The following is a 22,227-nucleotide window of genomic DNA, read 5'->3' on the forward strand; positions in this document are numbered from 1 at the left end:
ACAGCCATCATTTTGACTTGCCATTGCAGAAAACACACAGGTGGAGCAATTATTATTATTATTATATATGGCTTTATTCCAGTAATTAAGGTACTGCAGTGCATAAATCAGTAATATTGTTAGCTGCACCTGTGTTTAACAGGTCAAAAAGTCTGCTTTGAAAAATGCTTTTAGTTTCAAAACACATTTTTTCCACCTGGTAATCCAACAAAAGTTTAACATAAAAAATTAGGATTTTCTATCAATAATGCAGGAACACTACATTGTGGGAAAGAAGAAAGCTGACAAGGTTTTGAGCCAGGATGCCAGGATAACAGAAATGTTGAGGTCCAATACCCTAAAGCATCCCTGCCCCATTGAGATTTTTTTTTGACTTGTCACAAAAACTTTCTAAAAAAAAAACTTCTAAGACTTTAATATGTTCATTTTGTTCATTTAAAAGCCTTCTCCACACTGTCAGGAAAATAACTCAGCCAGAGAAATTCTAAGTACTTTTTAATTAATTTTTTTATTCGTTGAAACATATTTAGAGTCTACAAAATATCAGAATCAGCTTTAAAAACTCACCACTTACTTTTTGTACACAGTCAGTTCACCCTCAGGTCGTTTAAATTGACAAATATCCAAAAATAATATGGAGGAGATGACCTTGGTGTCTTCAGGTATACCTCCCTGGTTGTGGTGTAAAGCATGTACACACTTTGTTGATGATCTTTGCTTTTTTTAAAATTATTTTTGTGTTGAGCCTGCAACTACTGTTAGAACTGATGGGTGTAAAAATTGTACATCATCCATTAATGTTTACTTGACTGAATTACATCTGGTACCTCTATATCCTATTTTTTTGTGTATTGTACTTAAACAATCACGCTTAAGGACACATTAGGTCATAGTTCATTTATTCATTCCTTTGTGTCACAAACAGTCCCTGAATTCAAGACAAATGGCTTTTTATACACTTTCGTGAAGTTTTGTTTTGTGTACATTTTCTATAAAATACATGGTACTGTAATATACTTTCAATCTAAAAACCGTAGAAAACCCTGGTCGGTCTTGCGCTGATGGACAACTGTATCGAAGGAAGCAGCTCTCAATCAATCAGCACTCACTAACACACACACACACACACACACACACACACACACACTCACAAGCTCACCTGCAATCTGAATCCAGTACAAGAAAAAGAGCGACAACATTCACAGAATTTCAACGGTTTAGTTAATTCCTCTCTGTCTCTCTTTTACACACAAACACGCACTCACACAGCCAGTCATACAGACAGCAACAGAGTCTAACAGGAAATTCATTCAGTAAGTAAACCCACAATCAGAAGAAATTTGGGGCCACGCTGTGTTTTTACAATTAGAGGTCAGCTACAGGTACTGGGGGGGGGGGGGGGTGACCAGGCAGGATACTGGGCAGAGAAAGGGCTCGCTACAGGAGCAATAAGGATGGGACTTGTGTGGTAGCTCTAAATTCAATTTGAAATGATCAATATGTTTGCTGTTGTTCATGAGTCGAAATACCATACAAAACTGATATTCTGGACAAGAGAAAACCAACCTATGGAATAAGAGAATACACTCCAGTAACAATTAACTTACAAGATTAGAATCCGAACATTATAAACAGAGCAGCATATGTGTCTTTGTCTTAGTGTCCATCCAAAAAAAAAACAAACAAGCTACCATGTGTCAACCATGGTAATGTCACTGGAGGAGTTGATGTGGTACACACAGTACAACCTTCACTCCATGTCAGTGAAGAAAGAGTCTGTTGTGTGTTCTGATACTCAAACTGGGCCAGCGCCGTCTTTGTCTCGTCACCCGGTCACAGCCGGTGTACACAGTGCTCATGTTCTGGGGGCAGCAACCATATAGGACCACTCTTTCTATATTGGGCATCAAGTGGTGCCAAAGGATGTGGTCAGTCTTAAATACAAACTAACCCCTACAGAGGCTCTATAAACACAATAAGAAGAGAGGTATAATTTTCATGGTCCGATAAAGGCAGTCACATTAGGCTGACTGAGAGAAAATGCCAGTAAAAATGCCCGTGTCTCTCGCCTCCTCTGTTCCTTCAGGGCCTGGTCCAGCCTCTGATACCTTTACAAATTAAGTTAAACTAAAGCGTAGGGACCCACTCCTCCAGATTGGTCAGAAGAGATGTGTGGTGGGAGTTGTCGAGGTTTTCTGGCAGGGCTGGTTTCGCTGTGAGCTGGGTGGTTGGTTGTTGTTTTGGATTACAGGTCTCTCAAGTGTCCACCCCGGGTGCCATTGAGTCCTGCTGAGGGCTCTCCAGAGGGGACGAGCTGTCGGGGGCCGGAGGGTGAGGGGAGTGGGCCACCCCTGCACTTGAGTTGCAGCTCACACAACCCTGAGAGACAAAAATATGTTACATGTTTGTTTCAGCTGAGCAGAAGAGGAATTTGTTTGTGTGTGTGTGTGTGTGTGTGTGGATCCCAACCTGTGTGTCAATCTCCTGTGGGATAGTGTGCTGTTGGATCCAGGGATGAACCTCAGCCAGCTCCTGTTTCTGCTCCTGGCTGAACCAGGGCTGGAGGGGCTGAAGCACCCGCAGCTTCTCCCGGTCCTCTGCCAGCACCTCATTCTGGTCCCTGGAGGAGAGGAAAGACCAGATACAAGAGGACGAGTTAAAAGATGTGGGAATGGTGTCGACAGAGAAAAAACACCATCTTACAAATATAAGACATTTTTCTTTAAACTACACTCAAAAAGGTGGGATGAAGACACAAAATGATAAAAAACAGTCTCAACAGTTGGCCATAAGGATTGAGAAGTAGGAATGACGCCGACTTTTTATGAAGATTATGGGGATCAGTGAGGCAGAGTCATCAAACAACTGTCAAGCCGTCATACGATGTCACATGTAATGAAAATGATGGCAAGCCTAAAAAAACTAATGCAAATGTTTCTGTGATCCCACAACCAGCTGCTTCAAAGAGATTTGACTTCAAACGTTTAAAAAGTTTTGACCTTAAGACCTTCAAACAGTTTGACAAGAGATTGAAAAAGAGAAGGAGTACATTTTAGCAGAGCTGTTATTCAGCTGAAAGCTTTTGAAATCACACATGCTGATCCTTCTTGAGATCGTTAAATGGAATAAAATATTTTAATGTAATAATAGATTTCAAATGATACTATATACAATTTGGTTTGGTGATCATCCATGAACAGCTTTTGCAAAAGGTGAAAAGAGTGCTTTTAAAGTATGTTTTTCCCCAGAAAAAGAAAACATTTCAATTAGGTGAGATATTTTCACTCCTTTCCAGCACAAATCACAATGTTCCAAGGATGAAGGAACAATTAATTTGACAGGAAAGAATGAAAGTAATTCTGCACTGCTCTGTGTGGGTTGAAATTTTGAAGCATGTTGCTTTTCTGGCCAGACTTCAATCAGTGAAGCCAAAGCAAATCACTGGCATTAGCCAACAAATGTTTTGACAGGACTGACCTTTTTTTGTTCATGACGAGTGGAATGAAAAGGGCAAAGCAGTGTTGTGTGTTTGTACCTGGTGTGGATCTGGTACGTCATCATGACGCGTTCAGGCGTGTGCTGGATCATGCTCCACAGCGAGTTCTCCACCCGAGTGTCAAAGCTGTGTTGGTGCTCTGCCGGTGCTTCCTGGCTCTTGCGGGCTTTGCGTGATGTGTCTGATGAATCATTGCTGGCAAAGTATTTGCTGCTGTTGCTGCTGCCTGTAACCCAGGAAGAGCTCTGCGTCAGTCACTTCACCCTTCTATTCAATGCAAAGTCGATTTGAGTCGGGTGAGTGTTTTCCTTCTTACCGGTGTGCGAGGTTGAGGTTCCATTGGAGCCAGATCCAGATCCCAGTGAGCCTCCAGACTCCCCTGACCCGGACCCTGAGGCATTTGAGCCGGTCCCAGACCTGGCGTCCTCCTGCAGCAGCAGGTCAAGCAGCTCGCTGGTTGTCGACTGGGCATCATGGTTCCCAGAATCACTGGGGGCGTCACCCTGACCGAAGCGAAGGTTTAACAGTCAGAATTAAACCAAGTGCAATGTGAAAACAATAGGAGGTAGGTAGGTAGGGGTTGTAAATGGCAGACTCACCTCGTTGGTGTGTTGTTCATGGAGGCTCTCAGCATGGTTGTGCCCGGTGCTGCTCTGCCCTTCACTCGGCTTGGGCAGCTCCTCCTGCAGCAAGTTGAGCTGAAGTGGAGAACTCGAGCGAGAGCTGGAGAATAAAGCCCGGGGCTCAGCCGCCTCCTCCTCTTCCCCAACAGAGGAGCTGGCTCTGGGTGAGCAAAGCAGAGGGCCTGGGGAGGTCTGAGCGAGGGGGCCAGGCTGGCATTGGAACTGGGGCTGAGCGAAGGGGACACTGCCTGGGGCGAATCCTGTCATGGTGATGGGTGCCTGGGGCAGAAAAGAAGGGGCGGACGGTGGGTAAATGGACGGATAACCTGGAGTGAAAGTTGGGTAGTTGGGCAGGATGACAGCCATGACTGGAGTCATGTAAGGGTTGACGCTCTGGGCTGAAGTCATGGCCTGCAGGTTGTGGAAGTTTTGGATATTCTGCAGATTCTGGATGGGCTCCATCTGGATTGGTTGCATGCCTGACAGGTTTTGAGTAGACTGCATGAGGTTGAAGTTGTAGCTGAGCTGGGTTTGGTCAGGAGGCTGCAGCACCACAGGAGTGGCTCGAGGCAGCTGCTGTGGTGTGGGTGGTTGCTGTGGGCCAGGTTGAGTCGCCATCATGGGGAAGAATGGCCCTTGGAGTGGGGATGCCTGGTTGTAGGGCGAACCCATCTGGGGCTGGGAGGACTCTGAGGAGGGCCAGGAGGAGTCAGGAACATGGCGAGGCGGGCCAGCCGGGGAGGCATAGCTGTCTGAGGAGCCCTGGGGTTTGGGCCGCTTGTGTCTAGGCTTTCCTCTCCGAGAGCGGTTCCATCCAGCAGCGCTCACTGGACGTAAGTAGTCACCTGTGGTGAAATGGACATAGGCTGCAGAAAAACTTTGTTCGGACAAGTGAAGATATCCCTTAAAAATGATATTAGGCATTTGCTGAATCCACACATGCTGTTAGTCATTTAAATATATACCTCGGTGATGGGAGTGATGGGAGCTGTTGTCCAGCTGCAGATAGGAACTGTAGGGGCTCTGGAGGATGCGATGGCGGAATCGATCCACATACTCTTGCTCCTCCTTCTGGGTGTGAGCTGATAGTACCTCCTTGGTGAGACCTACAAACCTTCGCTCTTCTGTGGCAGGACTCAGGGCTGTACGGACAGGTGTCGGCGCAGGATCAGTGGGCTCACTGCCCATCGGGGCATCCTCCAGTGCCGTGGCCTCTGTGGGAGAGCATCGAGGAAGAAACACATTCAATAGACAGTTTAAATGCCTGTTTAAAGACTTCGTGCTTACAAATTCTAAATGAAGCTTTAACTTCCATATGCAGTTAATTAAAATGTGAGATCTACAGTTGAGTTGCAAGAGAGCATCTGAGTGAATCTTGTGATCTGACACACAGATAAAAGGCTATGTTTATATACCTGATTCAGGCTGGGGGACATGGACGATGGTGCTGCTGTATGAACACTGGCTGGTGACAGATACCACACTCATGGCCTTGGTGGACATGGTGATGTCTGTCAGAGGCGCTCCAACTACTGCTGCTGCTGCTGCTGTAGGGCCCACTGACACCTCACTGTCCAACACCACCACTGCACACAAAGGAGAGACTACATAAAGAACAGTTGAAGTTGCTTTTGCAAAAAAATATAACAAAATTCAACCATTTCAACAAATGGTGACAGAAGTGTGTGTGTGTGTGTCTGTTAATACCATCTGAGCTGGCCTGAGCTGTGTCAGTGGCTCCGGCAGGCTTGTCATCTTCTGAGGTAGAGGATGAGGAAGAAGAGGTGGCCAAGGAATGAGAGTCACTCTTCCGCTTAAGGGCTGGACCTGTACAGCTCTCCAAATATCTGGAATAGACAAACGAACAAACACACACACCAGACATGCAATTAATAGTGTGACAGGTGCTTTAGCATGTAATACACTGAAATCATCTAGGAGCATCATGACGATACAACCATCACACACCTGATGATGTTATCCACACAGTTGATCTGCTGGTAGGAGGGAATGTGTGTTTGCTTCCTGCCCTCTTCATGATCTCGGATCTCAGGGTTTGAGGCTGTGGGGGGCTGACGTGCTGGGGGGATAAAGGATAATTTTAGCCACTATTAAAATATTTGCAAACTTAAAAGTATGTATTTTTCAAAACGTTTTGTGCTGACTATGCGTTGGGTTGCATTACCTGTGGCTGGTTTGCCAAGAAGAGCAATTTTGTGGCTGGGCTCCCGATATGCCCGCTGACCCCAACTCTTGAAACTGTTCACATCAGCACAGATTTGGTGCAGAGTCATCTGCAATCACACACACACACACACACACACACACACACACACACACACACACACACACACACAATGTATCAACATGATGAACCTTGGCAGTAGTGTTAAGGAACATTGGCTTCCTGGCTAGTGATATCATTGATGTCTCACCGGTTCCCGGTGTGAGTCCTCCCACAGGTTACCATTACTGTCACTTGAGGAAGCTACACTGATATAATGCTCATGAGAGCCGTTGCTTCCCAAACTCCCGTAACCACTGGAACCATTGTTATGGACCGGCTGTGGATAAAAGACAAAAGAGTGAAGGTTACTAGAGAAACTCTGACACATACACAAACATAAAAAAAAAAAGATAATTTCAGATATCCTTGTGTGTTTGTACAGTGTGTGTGTGTTTGTGTTACTAGGGGTGACACATCTAGTTATGTATGTGCTCTAGAGCTATAAAAAAAGATTCCTTTCATAATGATATTAAACAGACAAGCTAGTTACTGGTATTTATGAAGCTTTAACCTGCAAATATTTGATCTTTTCTCTTAATTAATGAAAAAAAATTTAAAAAAAAATAATGATCAACATTAATTTTTTTCAGCACTAAAATAGTCACCTGCAGGAAGAGCTTATAGATCTTGGCTTGCAGATCTTTTATTTCTTCATGGGTGACTGGGAAATACTCCTTAGTCCGAGCAGCAAACACATCCTCATTCAGTGGACTCCTAGAGACAAATAAGACAGTACAGTGATGTCATCTTTCTTATGATGTCATACACATATCCAACCCTCCACCTGAGCACACAGACAGCGCTGAGACTTTATTTGTGGATATAAATTGTTAGTTTTATCTTTGTGTGGTCCTGAATTTGTGTGAGTTTGTCCTTACGTCCTGACTTTATGTCGTCCGATGATGAAGGCCACCTTGCGGCTCCAAGGGTTGATGAAGCTAGACCAGCTGGTGTCCAAGGTGATGTAGTCTCCATTTTGACAGCGCAGACGCACCGGCGAGTGCTCAAACGGAGGCTGGCCTGCATACTTCAACACTACACATGACATGAAGAAGAGTGAAAAACAACAAATAATTTTTGTTACTGGTTAATCTACTGATTATTTTTCCATAAATAAATTAATTGATTATTGGTGTACAGTGTCAAAATCAAAGACACATTCATATATCGATATCCTAATAGGATCTATACACATGGTTAGAAATTCACTAATCAAAAAAAAAAACTCTTTTAACTGCAACCTCCTTTAACGCTCACCTTTCCGGTGCATAGACAGCATGAGGGGGCGGTCCTCTGGGTGAATGCAAGTCAGCAACGACGTGCCAATCAGATCTTGAGGAAGGTATCCTAGCAATGGCACAGCCCTATGGGTAGTTACCATGAAATTAGCTTAATCAACACACTGCCATTTTATAGCTCAACATGAGCTCTGATTGTGCACATCTGAGAGTGTGTATTGACCTGTCATCCACTTCCAGGAACACACAGCCAGGGGAGTGTGTGGTGGTGAAGATGCGCTTGTCCATGGGAATCCGAGGTGCTGTACGAGTGAATAATTGTCACTGAGATCTTTGTTATATGCTAAGTAAGGAATATCTCTACATGCTGATAACTGCATGAAATTAGATCTATTAGAAATGGGCAAACAAATACAAATACGAAAGTCAATAAACAGTTTGTTGTTAACTATTCACTGGGCAAGACTGTGTACAGTTTGTGGTGCTTAAAACAATAATGATAATAATAACAATAATAATAATAATAATAGTACCCTCATATCCGGAGATGATGCGTTCAGCAAGCGCCAGGCAACACGGCTCCTCCTCCTCCCCACTGCTTCCTGTTCCCTGCACCTTCAGCAGGTAGGGTGTGATCCGAAACGGGTTATAACGCATCTCACCCTCGCGGTCCTTCCCGCCCCTAAAACACATTCATTCAAATTTAAATTTCCACAGTGATGAAGTCGAAATAAGCCATATTACTCACTTAATATCAAACTCTGGTAAATGATATCAAACTGGAAACACATGCTGACGACAGCCATATGTACACGTTTAATCTACCAATGCATGCTAATTTGTTTTATCTTTAACTGTATGGCTCAATAAGTCCCATATGGTGGTCAGGATGCAACCTGGGATTTGAAAAGTGGCCTTCATGTGCTTAACTGAAACCTATTGGTAAAAACTGGTAATTGTGGGTAGTTTCTGATCATTTTCTGCAAGAATCTGTGGAATTCATATTTTCCGTGCAAACCTCATATTCCCAGAAAGACTTTACTATTGAGAAACCACAGATTTATGGGAGGCCTTGTATAGGAATGTTCCCCAGTGGAATTAAGATACTGAACAAATACTGACCTGATTCTGCAGAAGAAAGACTTGACCTGGGCACAGTCAAACAAAACGCCAGCTGCAGAGACAAAGAATAGAAAAAATATTGAATTATTTATCTCCCCGTTATAACTCACAAAGACGTCCACTCTGGTACAAACCATCTCAAAGTTAAACAAAAAATATTTATTAAAAAACACTGTTGAAAGTCAAATAATCACTACCAGTAAAGTTTTAAAACACCCCCATTTTTCCAGTTTTTATTGAAATTTAAGCAGTTCAAGTCTAGTGAATGCCCTTTAATGGTATTTAATGGTACAAAAGTAAGCAGTAAATTGCCAGAGGTTAAAAAAAAAAGTTTAGGTTGCCAAAAACTGAAAATAATGTAAATTTCAGTTGTACAAAAGGCCTTTTTTTCAGGGATCAAGTAAGGGGTTAAAACTCTAAGCTTTTCTGCAGCAATGGCCTTGAAAGTTGAGGCAAACAATTCCTACAAGTGCCCCAACTTTTGTTGATTACTTACACCCTGTTTGTACAAAAGCATGGATGAGGAAGCGCGATGGTGTGGGGCTTTTTTTCTGGATCCAGAGTTGGTGACTTGCACAGAGTGACTGGCACCCTGGACTGCAGAGCCATTCAATACCCTCTGGTCAACGCCTAGTTGGTCAGAGGTTCATCGTACATCAAGATAATGACCCAAAACATACCTCCAGGCTATGTCAGAACAGCCTTAGAAGAAAAGAACAAGACAGAAGGCTTCAAATCATGACCAGTACAGTCATTGAGCTGGTTTGGGAGGAACTGGACAAAAGGGTGACAGCAAATGCAACACATTTGCGGGAACTTCTGTAACAGCGTTGGGAAGAACTTTCCCAACAATATTTCATTTCCATTGTAGAGAGAATATATGTTTGGCTGTTCTATCTGCAAAAGGTGGCTTATTTGATGAGTTAAAATCTTGTTTAAATTTTGTTTAACAAAAGACGCATGATTTTTGTTTTATCTCCAAGTGTTTATATGTTCAGTGCTTTAATTTCAGTGTACATTGAGACATTAACTATGTACATTTAAATAAAAACTGGAAAAAATTGTGTTCTAAATCTTTTGACCAACAGTGTATATTTAAATATAAAATGAAAAAAAATCTAAAACTGAACTTCATTTTTTTTTGTCATTCATTTGTTTTTGTAGTAAAAGGTAAAAAAATGGTAAAATATTTTTAGAGTCAGTATGTTAGTAGTTGCTTGTGTTTTGTTAGTATTTATGGTATTAAATAAAGAATGTGTTTTGAGTAGTGTCGCAGGGACCACTAATACAAACTTAAGATTGTAATTAAGAGGAAAACTAAAAGAAAATCTAAAATTATCCAACATGAAATGAATCTAATTGAAATAAAAACTACATAACAAACTGAGCTTGAAAGTTCATTCTTGACCTTAACCTACAAAAATAAAAACCTATCCAGAATGTAAGACATGTGGTACAAACACACCTGTGTGTGAGTTGCTCCAGGGTGGCAGATGCGGCTGCGCTGTGTGTGAGTAGAAGACATTAACATCTTGGTGGAAGAGCAGCTCCACAAACTTGGCCGACTCCAGGAACTTCCTCTTGCAGCACAGGATACTGGGAGCCTGCTCCGACGCATACAGCACACGGCCGCTCGACAGCGCGAAAACCACCACGAAGGAGTCCTACACACAGATACAGAGAGACGTACGCACGCACACGAAGAAAGACACACGCACACAAGCAAGCCAAGTCACAGACACACACAAAGGCAGTAAACACACATACACTCACACATCCGCCCAGGCGTGAGGTAAGTTAAGGTACTGTACATGTGCATGCATGTATGCAAGTGTTTGTTCTAAATGCTGCAAGGCTTTTTTGAGACTGTCTACAACTGTGATCGGAGACTCAAATCAGCAGCAAAATATTATATAAGAGCAGCTCATAAATAATCCTCTATAATTATGCAAGTAATGTCTTGTCATAACTAGAGTATGTGGTAATTTTCGGGCAATTAAGTCACAATAACATCAGTTCCTGTGTGTAGTGTTGTTTAAAGGTAGAGTCAGTCATTCTGGAGAAGGATTGTTGATATTTGAACTAAACACCCAAACTAATACACCCCTCCCTTCGTGCTCCTTCTGAACCTCTTATATTTATTGATTCATTGATACAGTTAATAAGTTGAAAACACATATACAGCACGATATTTGTGGGATTTAAAGAGCTGCATGCTCAGACTAAACATGACAGAAACAGACTCAGAGCGTAAAAAAACGTGGGGGTTCTCCATGAGACTGTCTCATATTCAGTGTGGATTGATACAAAAATGAAAGCGTATCTGTTCAATGAGAAAACACTTTCTATGTGAATTGGCCACGGCCCCTCTCTCTCTCCAGTTCACCAGCCCTCCCCCACTATTCAACGGGGGGACTGTCATGTCCTCACACAGACAGCTACTCTGATGACTTCGCCCTGTCCTGTGCACGAGCGCCCCCTGCTGACTGGCTGAAATAGTGTTGTGTGGCTCAGTCTGAGCCATTGTTTTTGTTTCCCCATTTACAGAGCCAGGGCTGTTTTCAGCCTTTTTTCAGTGTATACAGAGAACTGACGGACCTGGACCATGATGAGGTATTCGCTGAGTTTGACAAAAAGTGTATTGGACAATCTTTCTCCAGAAAAACTGACTCTACCTTTAAGTGTGTGTGTGTTTGTGTGTGTGTGTGTGTGTGTGTGTGTGTGTGTGTGTGTGTGTGTGTGTGTGTGTGTTTGTGTGTGTGTGTGTGTGTGTGTGTGTGTCTGTATACCGTGTTTTTAAGGGTGTGTTCAGAGATGACTCTCTCCAACTCTTCCAGGGTGCAAACAGTGGCGTCTCTCCTCTCATCCTGGTTTTTCATCAGCAGTTTGTAGTACTCACTGTTGGCTACAGAGGACAACACAAACACACATGCTGCTTTGTAATGACACTGTATACAGTGCTACTTGAAAGTTTGTGAACCCTTTAGAATTTTCTGTATTTTTGCGTAAATATGACCTAAAATGTGATCAGATTTTTACACAAGTCGTAAAACTAGATAAAGGGAACCCAATTAAACAAATGTGACAGAAACATTAAACTTATTCATTTATTTATTGAGGAAAATTATCTTACATATTTGTGTGAGGAAACAGTATGCAAACCCTTGCTTTCAGTAACTGGTGTGACCCCCTTTTGCAGCAATAACTTCATAACCAAACGTTTCCAGTAAATGTTTATCAGCCCTGCACATCGGCTTGGAGGAATTTCAGCCCATTCCTCCTTACAGAACAGTCTCAACTCAGGGATGTTGGCGGGCTTCTCAACATGAACTACATGCTTCAGGTCCTTCCACAGCATCTCTATAGGATTAAGGTCCGGACTTTGACTGAGCCTTTCCAAAACATTAACTTCCTTCTGCTCTAACCATTTTTTGGCAGAGTGACTTGTGTGTTTAAGGTGGTTGTCTTACTGCATGACCCACTTTCTGATGACCTTTAGTTCACTGACGGATAGTTTACATTTTCCTATAGAATTTACTGGTACAACTCAGAACTCATAACTCCATCAATGATTGCAAGCCGCCCTGGTCCAGAGGCAGCGAAGCAGCCCAAACCATGATACTACCACCACTATGTTTCACAGAAGGGAAAAAGGTTCTTATGCTGAAATGCAGTTTTGCTCATCGCCAAACATAACGCTTCTCATTCGATTTTAGTCTCATCCATCCGCCTTCTGACTTATCCATGTGGTCTTGAGTGAACCTTAGATGGCAGCAATGTTCTTTTTAGAGAGAAGTGGCTTTCTCCTTGCAACTCTGCCATGTACACCATTGATGTTTACTGATCTCCTGATGGTAGACTCATGAACATCGACTGTAGCCACTGCAAGAGAGGCCTTTAGTTTCCCGTTACCCTGGGGTCCCTTGTGGCCTCCCAGAGTATTACATGCCTGCTCTTGGCGTGATCTTTGTTATTCGACCCCTCCTGGGGAGAATAACAACAGTGTTGGATGTCTTCCATTTGTATATGATCTGCCTAACAGTTGACTGGTGGAGTCCAAACTCTAAAAACCCTTTCCAGCCTGGTGAGTATCGGCAACTCTTCTTCTAAGGTCCTCAGAAATCTCCTTTGTTTGAGTCATGACACACTTTCACAAACCTGTGCTGTGAGGCTCAGACTGATAGTGAAGACCCAGATTTCTCTTCTTTAAATAAGGCAGAGCCTCCCAGACTCACACTTGATTGTCATCCCAATGATTAAAACACCTGCCTCTAATTTCCCCTTCAAATAAATTAATAATACTAGAGGTTCACAAACATTTGCCATTACAAATATGTAACATTGGATCATTTTCTTCAATAAATAAACAAACAATTGTAAGGTTTTTGTCTCATTTGTTTAATTGATGTCTCTTTATCTAATTTTAGGACTTGTATGGAAATCTGATCACGTTTTAGGTCATATTTATGCAAAATAGAGCAAATTCTAAAGGGTTCACAAACTTTCGTGCAGTACCATGTATCAGGATAGTTTAGAGAAAAATGCTGCTGTCACTGACACTATTCTTCATGTGAAAGAAAAAAACTGTTTCAATTAGAAAAACATGGGTTCATCAGTCTGTGCATTTTGCCACATTACCTTGCACTTGCTTGACGCAGTTGAGTGCATAATGTAAGGCCTCCACAGTGCTCGCTTTGCTGCGGCTGCGTTTGTCTGATGGAAGCCTCTTCTTCATCTCAGCCACTGTGGTCATCACCTCTCTGTGGGTCTGCTCTTTTCCACCATCTGCATGCTCACTGTTACAAACACACAGTCACAGAAGCCATAAAAGTTAAGATATTCAGGTCAGAATGATGCAGAAGATTTGGTGCCTGTTAAAACCTGAGCGCATACCAGTAGTTTTCATTGTTTTTTTGTATATCATATATAAAACACATGGTGTATACTTTATATTTCTACAGATCATTTTCAAAGCAAACCATACAATTGTTTCAGTGCATGCCTTACCTACTTGATCCGGATCTCACAGTAAACTTTTAGTCTGCTTTATTTTATTGTTACTAGTTTTGTCATTGTTGGAGTCATTATATGGTACAGCGGTTGGCAAGACTGTTTTTGAAAACTCTTCCTTGCTATGTTCGAGGATACTTTTATGGCTGCTGAAAAGAATCACAATTATGGGTGTCGAAAAAAAAAAAATCAAGCCCCAAGCAAACATAGATTGCAAATTTGCATTAAAAAAGGTTGCAGTTAAGGCAGACAGATTTTGAGTTTTGGATTTTGGAGTTTCCCACAATAACCTCAACAGTCTGAACTTAAACATCAGACGATGTTAATGGAAACTTGCAGTTTAATACAACATTTTTCATACCTCTGGTCATTTGTTCTAGTGGTTATGATTAAATTGTACTCAACAATATAAATGCTGAGATCATTCTATTGTAAATATATATTACAGTTTACAGACTGACTTTCCTGGTTCACCTTTGACCTACCATACGTGCAGTTGCTATGTGGAATTTCTTGCGCAATGAGCAACATTACAGGTTCACTCACTTTCAGTTTTACCTCCAAAGTGGTAGCCAATCTGATTAAACTTGAGTGCTCATATGTCTTGTTCTACTGGACCTATTTTTTCCCCAATCGCTTTCGCTTTCCCGAGACCTCAGCAATTACAAGTACAATTAAAGTACAATTATAGTATAATATTATAACCCTGTACACATGCAAAGTAAGTGCCATAGTATGCTGTGATAGGACATGACAACAAGGTAGGTCAAGAAGTCAGTGCATGTGGAATCAAGAGAATAGAAGGGCAAATACCTCTTGGTGGAGACTGAGGTGGATCCTATGGCGCTGCCAGGGCTATGATTGGCTGAGGAGGAGAGGTCATGTGATCCGCTCGTCATCTCCTCATCTTCCTGCCCCACCTCTCCACCTGAACCTCCACTCTCCTCTCCCCCAAGGCGCTCAGACTGCGCCCCTCTGTCCTGCTGCCCTGATGACGTCCTCTCCTCCCCTCCACCTTCTGTGGCTGACGGTAACGCAGGCTCCTCCCCATCTGGACTGCTGTCCCCTCCTGGCATCTCTGCACTTTGGTCACACATCAATAGCAATTTGTCCAATTACAGTAGTCGGTAAGGGTCTTCATATGATCAACAAGGGGAATGGGTTCCATGTGGCGACGGTAAATTCGTTTTCATTCAATCAGTGTTGAATGTCGGATGTAAGGGTCTGCCTTAAGCACTGTAAAATACAAGAAAACAAGAAGAGATCATAAGAAACAGTATCAGAATTAAATTTGTACAGCTGGATTAAGAGCAGAGAAGAACTAGTAGTTGCTGGTGACCAGCCAGATAATTTCTTAGATACTTTCTTGGCTGTGGGAGCCCTATGCCTGTGAAAATGGGATCCACAGATCATGTGGTTATAGCACTGCCCAGATTAAAATGTGAGGGTGTTGGTTCGCACCTAAAGAGGTACTCATCAAGTCACCATACCTCCTGAACAACCTGCTCAAACCCCTGCAGACACATTAGGGGTGAGGGGAAAAAAATTGATTCATAGATGCGGACGAATTTGCATCAATTCACAAATGTCAAAAATTGATTTTCTAAATTTTGGTTAACTAGTGCTGTGCACGTTCAAAACATACCTGTTTGGAATAGGTCGATTGCTTGGTCTCCGGCCAGTACTTCAACGCATAGTAAAATTAATGCAGTTGATAGCTGCATTTAACAATAAAATAATGTGCATCCTTAAATAAAGTGGATCAATCATATTGGGTTCTTAGATATTCCTATTTATCTGTAATGAGGCTTCACAATCACCACGGTCTCAGAACATATGAGACAAAATGGTTTTGAACTGGCTGTGGAAATTACGTCCTTCGTTTTTTGCACGTAACTACAGTCATTGTGTATTGGGCTCTGAGCGCTTCCAAAACACGGGTGACCTACGCTCAACCTAAACGCCTCCTATGTAGACACAATGGTTCGCGTGCTGCTGCTGCTGCTGATCAGCTAAGTTGAGCTGAGTGGTGCTTCGCCATGGTCTCAGAACATATGAGACAAACTGGTACTGCCCATGGAAGTATTTGCTCCATTTTACACATATAACTAGTCAATGTGTATTGGGCTCTGAGCGCTACCAAAAGGCGGGTGACCTACCCTCAACAATGTACCTGAACGCCTCCTATGTAGACACTTGTGGCTGATCTGCTAACACTACGCTTTCTGTCTGTCTTTTTGTCACGTCTCATCTCTGGTCTCTCCCTGACATGCAGGAGTCAGTTGGCAGAGCCCTGAAGCTCCGCCCTGCCCCTGCACAGAGCGGAGCGGCTCATTGAGCACTGGTTTATTCAAAATGTATTAATATTAAACGTATCATGTGTCCAAATTGCACCAAATTCAACACAGCACTCCCTTTGTTCCCTGGCCATACACCTGCCAAGTGTGGAGTCGATCTGATGAACGGTTAAAAAAATATGTGAAGGACATAGACACAGACATACAAACAGAGATTCCTTCCTTTAGTAGATAGATAGTGTGATGTTGAACAAAAAAAGGCAGTGGCAAGCATTTTTTAATTTAATGACAAATAATTACCTTTGCAAGTCGAACATGAAGTATATTGTGAACTTTCTATGCCGTCATCAGAGACTAATATTAGTGGAGCAGAGCAGCGATCAGCAGTAATAAACAAGGCTGTCTGGCCAACACAAACTGCAGCACTTAAACAACTTAAACCAACTCTGAGGTGAAGATAATCACTCAGTGCTCAGTCTGTTTCACCTCAAAAACCCTGCAGCTGTTCAGTGTGTTGGACAGAAATGTCTTTCCCCGGAGCTAACAGTGCAGCAGAGAGGCTGCTCTCCACTGCTGGAGACATGATGTTAATAACAACACAGCAGAGCACTCCACCTCCCCCTCATTTTATTATTCTCATACAGTAAGGAGACTGTAAGATGCTTTCAAATTAATAATTAATTAATTCATTAACTTTTTAAAATAAAAAGGCTGTGGACAATTTATCTTAATTGCCAGTTATGTTTCATTTTGTATTTAAGTGGACTAAGGACCAGTGAATGGTTTAGCACACAGTATAATGGAGCAAGAGACTGAAAATAGAGCCCCCTTTTCTATTCATTCAATTTGAGAATCGGTTTTGAATTGCTTATTGATTCTGAATTGGACATCCAAGAATTGGAATAGAACTGAATGGTGAGATTCCCAAAGATTCCCACCCCTAAGACATATCATGCTTGTTTTGTGCTGAGACTGTAAAATATGATGATATATATCTCATTGATCATCATGTTAAGATTTAGTGTTGCACATGGGCTTAAAAGCAGTTTAAAATAAAGACCCTAAATTGTTGAGATAGAGCAGCAGCTTGCTTAACTCAAACACCAATGAATGTATACTTCTAAATTTGCTCTGCTAATAGTGTTTCCTGTGTTTTATGATGTGACAGACACGTGCTGTTTCACAATTCCACACTACACACTCACTGTGTATATTATGTAATAAGTTTATGGTACAAAGTTTTTGCAGACATCAAACAAACTGTGATTTACAATTGTTACTGCCACTTTATCTTTACAAAGAGCCAAAAAATTGTCTTCCTAAAAGATGTTGTACTCATTTTTTTTCTTTTATAAGGTCTTTTGGAGGTTGTCTTAACACAATTCACAAGTATAGAATAAAGTTTGACAGATTGTAAGGAAATTGTTTTAATAGTAAACATTTTGATACATGATGCAAGAAGAGCGCAGGTATAATTAATAACTTAAATTACTTTAATGTTTACTGTATTTAATTTGGGTGAACCGATTTCAATGTCCTGGTATTGTGTTTGCTGACTTACTGACATGACTTACTGGGACACTTAATGTTAGTAATGCTGTGAAAAAATCTATTAAGACAGGAGAAAAGGCCAAATTCAAATACCTATAACATGTGCCAAATGTGCAAAAGTTGCACAGACATAAAAAAAGGATTTCTTGTTGTGTTCTTGTGACACTATAGTAAGTACATTATTGCCAAATATAAACAAATAGAATGTTTTGCACGGTGCATGTGAACAAACACAGTCTGGCTTGTTACATAATTTATTGGACTATCTGACCATCACACTGACTCACTGCTTTCTGACTCACTCCCATCAACTACAATTTACATGTATGGGTACATTTCATCCATCAATACTGCCAAGACCAAGCACAAGTCTGCCAAACTCCAGTCATAATAGACCTCCAATCACATAATAATAATTATCGTAAGAAACTGTTCTCCAAGTTAGCTGCCGCTCAGTCATCTTAATATCAGTTATTAAAAAAACAAACTGCGGCTACACACAGCTACTTAACACACAGCAGTGAGACAAGATGAGTGAGACACAGAGAAAGAGGGAAAGATAGAGGGAGACATACTGAGAGGCACAAACAGAAGCCAGTGAAAATATCCTGCACCGTTTATCAGGTCGACACTGCAGGATTACATAACCAGCTTGCTCAATTATACCTGTATCGTGTGAGCAAAATGCACAGACAAAAACTCATGATCACTGTGGTGTAGATGTGATGTCCTGTCCTTTCCTTAATGATACACACAAACAGACCTGGTAAGGCCACACAAAGGTGAAGGTGCTGAGCCTGGTTAGTACTTTGTACTCCCCCTTCACCCCCTTCCCCACCTTCTCAGAGGAGAAAGGAGCCAGTTTGAATTCTTGTTCAAAGCACATTGTGATCCAAATGTAAACAAAAGGTTACGTGCAGCACTACAATTGGTGATTGGCCCATGCTATCACTCCCAAACTGATTGACAGGTCATTTAATACAAGGACTATCACATGCAAATAAGAACATCTTACTATTATTAATGTTTTCTGACCCTAAATTTGCTTATTTTTAAGTTAAATAGTTAAACTGTTGAATTTCATGTGAATGCAATTTATATAACCAAAATAAAAATTACATAACTGAATGGAACTTTTAACAAGAATAAGAAGGAAAAGTTTGACAGAGCAGGACTGCACTTTATCCTGCCTGTAAGTGAACATAGATGGACTTTCTGAGGTTACAGATGTGACGGAGTTGGCTTTACTTGGCTTTAGGGATGGGCAATGCGGCCAAAAATGATATAAATAAGAATATTTTCCAGTATTGATCCACATCACAGTTTGGCAATTGTATACAACATCAACTACCTTAACTAAGCAAACTTGGTTTCAAAGTCATAAATGGTGTTCCACTGTAATGTATATAATGTATGTATATATAATATATATTACCAGAGACTAAACCAGGACTTCCATAAATCATTTTCTTTTTCATTACAGCTTCCTCATTCATTTGGACGGCAGAAATGTATCTAATAATGATGTGATAATTTGACAAATCAATATATAATACCTCTGAAAGTTGCATTATAACAAATACTGCATTATCACCATACTCTACTTGGCTTGTGGTAAACTATAACACTGCAGGCCAAACGGGAATACACAACACCCTCTGCTGCATTTAAGGCCAGTTTGTCTTATCAAATGTGGGGCCAACACAAAATATGTTGTCGATACCAAAATCTAATGACAACATTTCTTTATTGGATCGGAAATGTCCTATTTTGGCAACTGGCCTTCTGGAAAATAGAAGCCCTAAGTGTGTGTGGGGTCAAACAACAACCATGTAGTGTTTGTGCTCAAGTAAAATGAATGAATCTGCTGAATGTCCTCAGTTTTTTCACTTAATGTTTTCTCTTTGATCCTGTCAGCTTTAAATTGTACATGTATGCAACAACCGAAAGAGTGAGTCATTAGAGGACTTATCCTGTTATCTCAAAGAGCTTCTCAGAAACTGTCAAGTCTCATGATTTGAACAGTCTGCAGTGGAATGAAAGCCTGTTGAGCGATACTTGCATATATACACAACACTAATACAATATACACAAAATTCCTGCAGTTAAGGAAGTAAAAGTCTGACAGGATAAACATCCCAAAGCCCACAACATTTGGTTATGAAATCACCAATATTATAAAATGACACTCACAGATTGGCAATATGTAATGTGGTCTATCTACACCTTAAGGTTATGGTTTTTTCCTTCTGTTGTATGTGCTGGCATGTGGTGACTATTGTAGTTTCCCCTTTGGGGATCAATAAAGTATATCTATCTATCTATCTATCTATCTATCTATCTATCTATCTATCTATCTATCTAAGGTCAACTAATATGAGAGGTTTTAGGTGCCACTGTACTGAGTGACCTCTGACAACAAGTTAAATATTTATGGTGTTGAGGTCAACACAGCCAGTTGTAGTGTGAGTAGCTTCTAAGTTCACCTTTAAATAGGTCACCTCAAAAAACTGACTTCATCACTACAATTAATACAATTAAACATACACAGATAAACTAACTAATACATTTAAAGTAAACACTAACACCTGTTTTATGTGCTTTCATCCACTGGAAACAGAAAACCTTTTCAGATTTCAAAAACAACAACACACAACCCGTTCCTACTCATAACAAACGTGACACTAATTTGACAGTTGACTGCCCCCTCCCCACATGAACCCACTCACCTCAACAACCTCAGTAACCATAGTCCACCTTGCACTTGAAGAGGAGCGACTACTACTACTGCAACGCAAACTAAACCACAACCTCCATTCATTATTCAGTAATGAGATTATTGTGTATATTACCACAACTGGCAAGCAGCAAATTAAATTTTGTGACACATTACAATGTAAATACTAAATGTAGCCATTGGCATTTATTGTCAATTATGACACGCCTGCAAGTCCACAAGTGGATTTATAAGCTTTCTCTTCTAATATTACTGGATAACGTTAACTGATAGCTTGTTAGATAGCGTAACGTTACTAGTTAACATCAAAATGTACTTGTTATTCAGGCACCGTAAGCGTGTCGGATCAACAACAGCTAACTTACAAGTGTTTAATAAGTCGCACAGCCCAGCGTCACTCGCTGGCTAACGCTACAGCTCCTTGACTTATGGCAGACATGTTATTCAGCTTACATGTCAGCAATACACACGACTGTCAACTGCATACAGCTACAACACAGTTCACTGTTTGGAAATATAACGTTAGCTAAAACGACACAATAATCACTCACAACAGAATATCGCGATTAAATTTCATTTGTTTACAAGCGCTGTTCTATGTGGTTGCTACTGAGGGCGAGGTTGTTACCTAGCTTAGCTACTTAGCCAAATCGCTAACGACACATCAAATCTTTGGTCTGCGGATGAAATATTTACCTTTTCGATTCCACGTGTGTCTCAGCTTCAATGCCCCGAATTAAATTACATTAAGTTGCTCGCCAGGCCGCACTAAAGGTATATATTTTTTAATGATGTCCCAGTCACGTAGCTGAATCGTCATCTACTCCTGAGCGCTTGACACATTTGTGCAACGTGAGGCCGGTGCAGCAGAGCTCCGCCCGCTACGTGGTGATTGGACAGGCGAATTTTGCATCTGTCGTGTGATTGGTCAGCAGTCTGCAGTGGGCGTGACTGTGGCAGCAATCTGTCAATGGCGCACAGGCGATTCACGTGGATGTACATGTTACACAACAGAAAGACAACAAGCCCGATGAAGCCTGCACAAGCACCTACTCAATAACCGCTGCATCCTCCTCTCTACAACTGAATGAATGAACAGAGTCGCTGTACGACCCAGCCGATGCAGTTCACAAGTTATTTTGTGATTTTTTTTTCTTAATTTTTGTAATTGATCTGACATTAAATTAACAGTATTGTTGAATTAGGTCCAAGACCACCAGTATGAACAACACACAGGTTTTCATGCACCTATATCTTTTTATATTTTGTCTTGATGATTTTTTACAGTATGTATGTCAAACAACCTTGAATTTAAACTCAAATAATGTTTTTTTTTATACAAGATGTCTTGTCCTTTGAATCTTCACACTCCTCCAAGACCAATTCTATCTGATAACAGGTAACAAGATGTCTATCATGTATTTGAAATGTAGTAAAGTGTAAGAAAGGCTGGGTTACTAATTGGGCAAAGAAGTGAACTACCCTAGGGCTCCAGGTTCTCTGTGGTAATGTCCACTGTTTGTTTTAAGTGGTTATTACATAATCTTGAAGCCCCATCTTGTGGAGGGGCCATACATTAAAAGTCTAGTTTTAATCTTTATTATTTCAGTTTATCTTGTGCTTATACTGTAAACATTCCTACATTAATACCTGCTCAACCAAGTAACCGCAAACTAATTACTAACACATTCATAATAGAGTGTGGGAAATAGAAGGAGTGGTCAACACGGGCCGGAGCTCATTTTTACACCAGGTCCCCCTAGAGGGTCAATCTAGCCCTGAGTTCAAGAATTTTACAAATGCCTTCTGCCTAATCGTAATCATAGCTAAGAATCTGTGCTGGATTACAGGACAGTAGTACTCCTG

At 41.3% G+C, this 22,227-nt stretch overlaps 1 protein-coding gene across 2 annotated transcripts; it reads right to left on the reverse strand.

The window, feature by feature from the left end:
- Positions 1-489: 489 nt before the first annotated feature.
- On the reverse strand, positions 490-21,216 carry per3 (period circadian clock 3). Of its 2 annotated transcripts, none has more exons than XM_067587761.1 (22): positions 21,058-21,216; positions 14,590-15,012; positions 13,405-13,562; positions 11,556-11,671; positions 10,232-10,430; positions 8,767-8,818; positions 8,178-8,326; positions 7,868-7,946; positions 7,664-7,770; positions 7,285-7,441; positions 7,012-7,120; positions 6,555-6,683; positions 6,305-6,413; positions 6,088-6,199; positions 5,827-5,966; positions 5,535-5,705; positions 5,085-5,333; positions 4,096-4,964; positions 3,813-3,999; positions 3,536-3,722; positions 2,470-2,620; positions 490-2,379 (listed from the first exon to the last, which is right to left on the reverse strand). In XM_067587761.1, exons 2-22 carry the CDS (start codon positions 14,871-14,873, stop codon positions 2,257-2,259), a joined length of 3,837 nt encoding a protein of 1,278 aa, XP_067443862.1. In that variant the 5' UTR covers positions 14,874-15,012; positions 21,058-21,216; the 3' UTR covers positions 490-2,256. The 2 variants fall into 2 exon arrangements, with proteins under 2 accessions (XP_067443862.1, XP_067443861.1); XM_067587760.1 differs by having other exon boundaries at positions 5,535-5,723.
- Positions 21,217-22,227: the final 1,011 nt, after the last annotated feature.

The sequence above is a fragment of the Thunnus thynnus genome, chromosome 4, assembly GCF_963924715.1.
Source record: "Thunnus thynnus chromosome 4, fThuThy2.1, whole genome shotgun sequence".
Classification (NCBI taxonomy): Eukaryota; Metazoa; Chordata; class Actinopteri; order Scombriformes; family Scombridae; genus Thunnus; species Thunnus thynnus.